Below are 8,854 nucleotides of genomic sequence, written 5' to 3' on the forward strand. Positions count from 1 at the left end.
CGCGGGGTGAGCGCGGCGGGGCTGGCCGGGTCACGGCGCGGGCTCCTGGGCTCGCGCCTGCCGGGCGCTCAGCTCCCTAAGAGCCTACTGGTTGGTGGGCCTGCAGGGAGACGCCTCATTCTCAGGCAAGGTCTAGGAGCCTGACTTCTTTCGGGACTTAATTTTTTCCCCCTTTGTGTTCAGACTTAGCAAGGGCTCTTGCTGGGCCCTCCCTGCCTGAGCGTGCACGCCACAACATCCTATCCCGGTTTCCGTGTCACATATCCCTAATGCTCAGGAAATGCTTCCGGATGTCCAACTAAGATTTGAATAAGTAGCCTGACCCCGTTGCTGGGTGTCCTCAGAGGCAGCCCCTGGTTGACAGCTGTGGACGATAGAGAATTGTCCTGTGCCCTGCCCTCTCTTTCATTGCTTCCTTCTGCAGGCAGCACAGCTAGCTTCGGAGGGGCACTTCCTCCTCATGTTTGAGGATGGAGACGTAGGTGGTCCCAAAACACTAGTACTACTTCCTCTTAGGAACTAGGATCTCTTTGCAGCGTTACTTCCTCCGGACAGTTTCACTTTCAGTTCTTTTTGTTGTTGTTGTTTTGTATAGTTAACATTTTCCTTGGATACAGGCTTTCCAAGGTTTATCCGCTGAAGATTTTCCTTGATGGGAAAGGTTTGGAGGACCTTACGGGCAAAGAATTTACAAAAATCTTGCCCCTTTCGTGTTGGAATCATCTTATTGCTTTGTACTATGTAGCTGTTTCTTTCTGGAGGCATCCGTCTGCTCAGCGTTTGTTTTTCCTCTTGTCTGGCTGGGTGTCAGGGTCCTACGGCAGGCACTTTGTAGATGGTTTCCTCCCCCATTGTCTCTTCTTCAGAGCCCTGAGCCTGGAGTTTTTTCCCTTCTTGCTGAGGCTCAGTTAATTTGGAGTTGCCACGACAACATTTTAACAACTGTGTCGTTCTACAGGAAGGCCTGGTGAATAAAGTAGAGGGGGATTGAAGATGATGCACTTGGGCATTACGGTCTCTAAATCTGGACACACCCCCCCCCCCCCCCCCCGGCCAAAAAAAAACAAGAGCCCTGTCAGTAGAATGGGGCCCAAGGCCCAAGTATAGTTTTTGTGATTAGGGACAGTATTTTCTAGAGGCAGTGGGCTTCAGATTTCCTCTTCCTAGATTTGAGTACAGAAATTTCTTGGTGTATAGTCTGTGGTGTATGTATGTGGTTGAGAAGCTGGAAGAAACATCAGTGTCCATGACCTTGTGTTTTGTTTTGTTTTTTTAAAGATGACCGGTAAGGGGATCTTAACCCTTGATTTGGTGTTGTCAGCACCACGCTCTCCCAAGTGAGCTAACCGGCCATCCCTATATAGAGATCTGAACCTGTGGCCTTGGTGTTATCAGCACCACACTCTCCTGAGTGAGCCACGGCTGGCCCTGACCTTGTGTTTTTTTGATAGTGGTGGTCTAAACATGGTCCTTCCTAATCTCCATGAAGCTGTTATCATGTCAGATCATAATAGCTTTATTTTTTAAAAAATTAAAAAAAAATTTTTGGCGGCTGGCTAGTGCGGCATAACAACTTTATAATAATCCACCAAGAAATATTTTTTTTTTGGTGGCTGGCCGGTATGGGGATCTGAATCCTCAACCTTGGTGTTATGACACCATGCTCTAGACAACTGAGCTAAATAGCCAGCCCCAAATTATGTTGTTTCTCAGCCTTTGGTGGCTGGCCGGTATGGGGATCTGAATCCTCAACCTTGGTGTTATAACACCATGCTCTAGACAACTGAGCTAAATAGCCAGCCCCAAATTATGTTGTTTCTCAGCCTTCCAGTATAATTATCCCTTCTCCACTAGGAGTTGGAGTAATAATAGAGGGGTGAGGAACACTTCATAGGCCAATCCTGAGCATCTGAATGGGGGAAGCTGGTTGTCCCTGCAGATGATTGTGCTATTTTCCTGGCTGTGTCTTCATGGAACCGAGGTTCTAGAACCAGGGAGGCTGTTCAGTTTCCTAGACTTACTGCAAACTCTGTGATTTCTACCAGGACTTAGCACTCAGGCTTGTGAGTCAAGAGATACGAAGACCTCCCCAAAAGGACCAATTACTCGGATGTGCTCCCTCACAGAGAGATGAAGGGGTGAGTGAAGAAGAGGTAGGGCCTGAGATGAGAGATGGGTGGCCTGGAAGAATGCAAAATGGTTCAGAGCACCAGCTCTGGAGTCAGGCAGACCTGGATTCAGGTCCCAGCTCCATTAATTGTTTCTCCAATCTATAAAGTGGAAGTAGTGCTACCTAACTCATAGTGCTGTTCTTAGTATTAAATAAGATAGTGCATGTTAAGTGTTTAGCTCAGGGCCTATGTACATAGTAAATACTCGGTAAACACTAGTTGTTATTATTCTTACCTAGCTCAGCATCGGTTGGCAAGGTCAATGAGTTTGGGAGCCATGTGTTAGTGGGCCAGTGAGCTTCTTATTCACTTCTTTCCTTATTCTTCCTTTTGTTCTTCCACCACAAACAGGCAGCAGAAAACAGCTGAAACGGAAGAGGGGACAGTGCAGATTCAGGAAGGTGAGTGTTAGAACCAAGACCAAGAGCCATCATTGCCTCGTTTCCTCCCCCACTGTGCCATCTCCTGTGCACTCTTTTCCTTCTAAATGACATGCAAGTAGAACAGAGTGAGAAAGGCAGTTAACACACAGACCTTTCCTTTGCTCTTTTACTTCAGGTGCAGTTGCTACTGGGGAGGACCCAACCAGTGTGGCTATTGCCAGCATACAGTCAGCTGCCACCTTCCCTGACCCCAACGTCAAGTACGTCTTCCGAACTGAGAATGGGGGCCAGGTAAGGGAGGGGGCCAGGTGGCTGCAGATGTTACTTGGGGTTGGGATTGAGGGAGGTACTTGAACATGTCTTGGGGAGACCTGGCTTGGAGAATGAGGTTAAAATGTGGACTACTGTGGGGAGGAGGAAGCTAATATAAGGCTTGGAATAGGGACTGGTGTGGGGTAGAGGTATGCCGAAACCTCTGTATGGGGAAAGAAAGGAGAATGGCTTAATCTGTGTCTCCGAAGGACTCTTATTTTGGGGCCCTATCCAAGGGAAGCTTTATGAGGGGCCTTAAGATTCCTAGCACTTACTCTTTCCTTCTCTTTTCTCCCCTTCCTCTCCTCTTCTAGGTGATGTACAGGGTGATCCAGGTGTCCGAGGGACAGCTGGATGGCCAGACCGAGGGCACTGGCGCCATCAGTGGCTACCCTGCCACTCAGTCCATGACCCAGGTATGGGGGTGTGGGCTGGGGAAGGGACTAGAGCTCTAAGCAGTAACATGAAGAAGGGAACCAATAAGATGGGGGTGAAGCTAGGAACAGTGAGGCACCAGGGCTGCCTTGTCCCAACACACTATGCTCTCTCTTTCTGGATGTTTCTTTCTCCCTCTCCCAAGGGAATAGAAGCTGCAGAGTGGTACAGTGGGAAGAAATATCTGTCAACAGACTCTGTTCTCTTGCTCCCCTTCCCAGGCGGTGATCCAGGGTGCTTTCACCAGCGATGATGCAGTCGATACAGAGGGAACAGCTTCTGAGACACACTATACTTACTTCCCTAGCACTGCAGTGGGAGATGGGGCAGGGGGTACCACATCGGGGAGTACAGCTGCTGTTGTTACTACCCAGGGCTCAGAGGCACTACTGGGGCAGGCGACCCCTCCCGGCACTGGTGAGCTATTGTGTGAGGATGCTGGTTGGAGGGGCTAGGATAGGCTGTTGGACAAGGCTGGTGGGCAGTGGGCCTTCATTCATGACCCTTAGTGATTACTAAGACCTGGGAAGGTAGCAAGTCTGGGGCTGCCCTTCTAGCAGGATAAAAAAATGTTCTTTTTAGAGGAGGGTCCCAAGGCCTCAGGGCCTGGTGAGATTCCTAGTCCGGTATCCTGACAGAACCTACCCTGAATCTTCACAGGTCAATTCTTTGTGATGATGTCACCACAAGAAGTATTGCAGGGAGGAAGCCAGCGCTCAATTGCCCCTAGGACCCACCCTTATTCCCCGTGAGTGACCCGTTTCTTTTTACCATGAGTGATCTTAATACCTTCTATATCTTGTGTAATTCCTTGCCCGAAACTCCAATCTTATTTTTTTGTTCTTTCTTCACTCTGGCCACCCTGGGCTCTTTTGTTCAGGAAGTCAGAAGCTCCCCGGACCACTCGGGATGAGAAACGCAGGGCTCAGCATAATGAAGGTAGGTGTGATCTGGGTGCAAGGCTAGGACTTGTCTGGTGGGATTGGGGACAACAGTGATGTCTGAAGGGAGAAGGGATTAGGTAATTTTACCCTGGGCCTCTGGTGAGTTTTCACTGAGTTATGTTGTCTTTCACTTTGCCCCACAGTGGAGCGCCGCCGCCGAGACAAGATCAACAACTGGATTGTGCAGCTATCCAAGATCATTCCAGACTGCTCTATGGAGAGCACCAAGTCTGGCCAGGTCATGGAAAGACCCTGGTAGTGGGCAGGATGCCTGAATTCTGTATCCTGGTATTGTTTCCAGAAATGGTAGAAAGTGGGGCACACATGGTAGTAGTCTTTTCTTATCTCTCTCTGAGGTTCCTAAATCCTTGGGACATGTTATACCACCCTCCTTACAGGAAAATGAGGTCCAAAGTGTGAACATGCTTTTGGAAAGCTTTTGATATTTATCTTAAATCCTAGTCCTGATTTTGTTGGACTTTGTCTTGCAGAGTAAAGGTGGAATTCTCTCCAAAGCCTGTGATTATATCCAGGAGCTTCGGCAGAGTAACCACCGGTTGTCTGAAGAACTGCAAGGGCTTGACCAACTGCAGCTGGACAATGATGTGCTTCGACAGCAGGTCAGACTCCTACCCCCAGTATAAACCTCCTCAGCCCCAGTAGCCACTGACCCAGTTTGGGACTCCCTACTTCGTTTTCCATAGTGAGGCTTCACCTTTTCCTCATCCACATTCAGTGGATGTCTGAATAAGTTCAGGGGGTTAACAGTGCTAACTTTTCCACCCATTCCCTTTACTGCCTCCTCCCCATGTCAGGTGGAAGATCTTAAAAACAAGAATCTGCTGCTACGAGCTCAGTTGCGGCACCACGGATTAGAGGTCGTCATCAAGAATGACAGCAACTAACTGGGGATTCAGGGGCTTTGGGCCCGAGAACTGCACATAGCCCAGGAGCAACAGGCTAATCCCGTGCCCCTTTCCTTCACTGCCCACTTCTGGCATGGGACTGGGGGAGTTCAGAAGGCGTGTTTTTGAACTGAGGCCCTGTGATACAGCAGCCTCCGGTGGTGCAAAACACACAATGTGGACATGCACTGACAGCCTTGCCCACCCCCACCATGCAGCCCCTGGGCCCTTGTGCTCCTCTTGCACAATGCATGTGCTGTCTTCATGTTGGATACTGGACACACTAAACTGGGGGGCTTGCCCTGTGCTTGCTTAGAGTGCCCAGCAGAGGGTCTGCTGGCAGGTGATACTCTGGCTTGCCCCAGGACTGTGGCGCTCCCATTGGTTCCTCGTTTCCTTGGAGCTGAGGTTCAGATACGCACTGGTGACTCTGGGGAACAGGCTTAAGCAAGAAGTGAGGAAAGAATGCTTAGCAGTGGCTGCTGCCCCACACAGAGGAGATTGGCCAGCGAGCAGCTAAGGCCTATGCAGAAGTTTCTGGAGCCAGGGAGAACAGGCAGGGGTCCAGTTAGGGCCTTCCCCCTTGTGGGGGTGGTTCTTTTTTCCCCCTTTCTTTCCTTTTTTTCTTTTTCCAAAGATAAAATTGTTCAGAGCCACAGTTGTCTATTTTTCCTCCTTTTGTGGGCCCCAGAGTGGAAGGGAGGGGGCACATTGCTCTTTGACCAATAAAGACTGGGCCAAGTTCAGGGTGGAGTGCTGCTCCTGTACTCATTACCTTGAGTCCTGGTACCTGGGCCAGACCGGTGCGTCGTTTCCGGCAACGCTGGGCAATTGCAAGAATTTCTCCGGTGGGCTGGTGTTCGAGGAACGCCTAGCAGGTGCTGCGGGGGCGGTGCGGAAGGCGGTGCCTCCGCTTCCGGTTCCGGTCTCGGCTTGGGGAGGGAGGGGAAGGTGCTGCAGGCACCGAGGGGGCGGGTCAGGGCTGCATTCTTGCTACTCGCTGTTGCCGTGCGCACCATGGCAGGAGGTACTGGCGGGGAAAACCTGGGACCACGTCCCGTCCTGTCTCCCGGGAGTGCGTGGAGGCCCCCTGGATAGAGGTGATGTGGAGGGAGGAGCGAAGGGGCGTGGCTGAGAGGTCCTCACGCGCACTCCCACCTGGTTGGGGCGCCGCCAGGTGAGGGGGCGCCATGGCAGCTGTGCCTCCTGTTCCCCTTCCCCTAAAGGCTCTCGTGCCCCCTCCCTCAGCGCCCACGGTCTCGCTCCCTGAACTCCGCTCGCTCCTAGCTTCGGGCCGGGCCCGGCTCTTCGACGTGCGATCTCGGGAGGAGGCGGCAGCTGGGACCATCCCAGGGGCGCTGAACATCCCGGGTATGGGATTGAGAGGCGAAGCCCCGGTGTTGGACCAGAGACCAGTCTAGAACGGTCTTAGCTAATGGGACCTCACGTAGGATGGCGTGGGGAAGGCACTGGTTTTGGGGGTCCTGCATTTCTTTAAGCCAGCCCTCAACTTCCCTAGAGAAGGGCTGATTGGAGGTAGATCCTGGCAGCGGAACTGGCCCGTCCAGTTTGAGGGTATAACGGGCGGGGAGGAGGGGGGCAGACCAGACCTAGGTCTGACCTCCCAAGGGCTGGCAGCCTGAGTCCACCGCCTCCTCCTCCCTCCCCTCCTCCTCTTCCCTCTCTTCCCTCTCTTCCCTCTCTTCCCTTCCTAAATAAAAACTCACAAGTTCCCTCATGTCCTACGTTGTCTTCATAAGTCTCAATGACAAAGACCACTGATGCAAATGTTGTGCAGTATAAATAATAACAGCTTTATTATTCCCCCAGCTCCACTGGGGCAGAGAAATGTAGCAGACGGTCCCTGGGAAGAGCAAATGTTCTGTACTGCCCTGTGACTGCCCAGCCCAGAATGCAGCCCTGCTACATTGCTCTGGGCCTCTGAAGGGGAAGGAGAAACACTGTCCTATCTCTCAAGTTTCTTTAAAAACAAACAAATAAAAACCAAGGCCACTTATTTAAAAATAGGAAAGAGTGAATGAAATCAGCTACCAAAATGCAGTGACAGGGTCTCTTCTTGACAAGATCTATCCAATGGCTTCATTTCAGAAAGAGCTTATCTGCATTTCCTTCCTCCCTCCTCTTCTCCGCTCTTTTCTCCCCTTCCCCCGTAGGCTATTTCTTGTCCTTGCGGTTGGGGTGGGGGGGTCGCCACCATAAACGGTTTTGGCGCCCCCTAGAGATTTGTTTGATCACCAGGACCTAGTCCTTCCAGGCCCACCTTCTGAACCTGAGAGTGCCACACTGCTGGCTTTCCATTTCATCCTCACTCCTCCTCCCAGTGTCCGAGTTGGAAAGTGCCCTGCAGATGGAGCCAGCTGCTTTCAAGGCTTTGTACTCCGCTGAGAAGCCAGAGCCTGAAGACGAGAATCTCGTTTTCTTCTGTCAGATGGGCAAGCGGGGCTTCCAGGCCACGCAACTGGCCCAGGGCCTTGGATACACAGGGTATGGGGAAGGTGTGGTTTGCTAGTGGGAAGTGATTCGGGACTACCTTCAGGGCCTGTCCTTTTCTAACCCTTCTTTGTCTCCACAGGGCTCGCAACTACACAGGGGCCTATAGAGAATGGTTCGAGAAAGAGGGTTAGGTGGAAGGTGGCTTACTGATCGCCCCCAATGGCCATCTCAACTAGGGGGATGAAGGGGCTGACTTGCTGGGTTAGGCAACTCATAGTGCTGTGCACACAAAAACATAAAATAAAGAGCATTTAATCAAAGTACTGGAAGCACTTAATTTGTCAGGTGAACCAAAAACAGTTTTTTTGGTTTTTTAGATACATCTATAATTTTATTACAAAATCATTCTTTTGGCATTAGTTGGTTACAGAGATAGCAAGATACTGTGTGTGCCATAGCAACAATAATGTAACAATTGTGTTCCCTGCTTACTAAACCGAAATTTAACTTAGTTCATATCCATTATATATAAGCTACCTGCAATCATTACTGCTACAAATCCTGACGCACATACCATTTAGGGAGGGATTGATGCTAAGGGATTAGATTAAATATTTTTAGGACTACAAAAGTTTCTTTATAGAACCTTTTCTTTCCCCACCCCTCCAATTACTTCACTTTAAAAGAATCAAATTACGGGCCAGCCCGTGGCTCACTCGGGAGAGTGTGGTGCTGATAACACCAAGACCCCGAGTTCGGATCCCATATAGGGATGTCCGGTTAGCTCACTGGGTGAGCATGTTGCTGACAACACCAAGTCAAGGGTTAAGATCCCCTTACCGGTCATCTTTAAAAAATAAATAAAAGAATCAAATTACTTAGAGCTGGTCTGAATAGCAGAAGCACTTGAGGAGCGAGCGTCACACTTAGTTCTTATTAAAAAGCAACACCTGTGGGGGCCGGCCTGTGGCTCACTTGGGAGAGTGCGGTGCTGATAACACCAAGGCCACGGGTTCGGATCCCATGTAGGGATGGCCGGTTGCTCACTGGGTGAGCGTGGTGCTGACAACACCAAGTCAAGGGTTAAGATCCCCTTACCAGTCATCTTTTAAAAAAAAAAAAAAAAAACTAGAATGATCTTTTCCTTTGCCTAGGGTGTAAAATGTGCATTGCACAGGTGTTGCTTTTTTTTTTTTTTTTTAAAGATGACCGGTAAGGGGATCTTTTTTTTTTTTTTTTTAAAGATGACC

The 8,854-nt window shown here is 50.2% G+C and overlaps 2 protein-coding genes and 1 pseudogene across 5 annotated transcripts in view; 2 read left to right on the forward strand and 1 right to left on the reverse strand.

The window, feature by feature from the left end:
• The window catches only part of USF1 (upstream transcription factor 1), a 7,282-nt gene extending 1,474 nt beyond the window's left edge, over positions 1 to 5,808 (forward strand). Inside the window, exons 2-11 of one of the 2 annotated variants that reach the window (XM_008580231.1) lie at positions 2,046 to 2,138; positions 2,523 to 2,572; positions 2,730 to 2,845; positions 3,181 to 3,282; positions 3,523 to 3,718; positions 3,962 to 4,049; positions 4,182 to 4,240; positions 4,389 to 4,483; positions 4,737 to 4,865; positions 5,061 to 5,808. In XM_008580231.1, coding sequence (XP_008578453.1) covers positions 2,131 to 2,138; positions 2,523 to 2,572; positions 2,730 to 2,845; positions 3,181 to 3,282; positions 3,523 to 3,718; positions 3,962 to 4,049; positions 4,182 to 4,240; positions 4,389 to 4,483; positions 4,737 to 4,865; positions 5,061 to 5,150 — 933 coding nt within the window. In that variant the 5' untranslated portion in view covers positions 2,046 to 2,130 and the 3' untranslated portion in view covers positions 5,151 to 5,808. The remainder of the gene's footprint in view (positions 1 to 2,045; positions 2,139 to 2,522; positions 2,573 to 2,729; positions 2,846 to 3,180; positions 3,283 to 3,522; positions 3,719 to 3,961; positions 4,050 to 4,181; positions 4,241 to 4,388; positions 4,484 to 4,736; positions 4,866 to 5,060) is intronic. The other variant, XM_008580232.1, reaches the window with a different exon arrangement.
• A 313-nt stretch (positions 5,809 to 6,121) lies between these two features.
• On the forward strand, positions 6,122 to 7,924 carry TSTD1 (thiosulfate sulfurtransferase (rhodanese)-like domain containing 1). Of its 3 annotated transcripts, XM_008580234.1 has the most exons (4): positions 6,122 to 6,177; positions 6,399 to 6,521; positions 7,493 to 7,655; positions 7,744 to 7,924. In XM_008580234.1, exons 1-4 carry the CDS (start codon positions 6,168 to 6,170, stop codon positions 7,793 to 7,795), a joined length of 348 nt encoding a protein of 115 aa, XP_008578456.1. In that variant the 5' UTR covers positions 6,122 to 6,167; the 3' UTR covers positions 7,796 to 7,924. The 3 variants fall into 3 exon arrangements, with proteins under 3 accessions (XP_008578456.1, XP_008578457.1, XP_008578455.1); XM_008580235.1 differs by lacking the exon at positions 6,399 to 6,521; XM_008580233.1 differs by lacking the exon at positions 6,122 to 6,177 and having other exon boundaries at positions 6,273 to 6,521.
• LOC103596574 overlaps positions 7,808 to 8,854 on the reverse strand; it is a 5,719-nt pseudogene continuing 4,672 nt past the window's right edge.

Source organism: Galeopterus variegatus, unplaced genomic scaffold (assembly GCF_000696425.1).
Source record: "Galeopterus variegatus unplaced genomic scaffold, G_variegatus-3.0.2 Scaffold2044, whole genome shotgun sequence".
In the NCBI taxonomy this organism is placed as follows: Eukaryota; Metazoa; Chordata; class Mammalia; order Dermoptera; family Cynocephalidae; genus Galeopterus; species Galeopterus variegatus.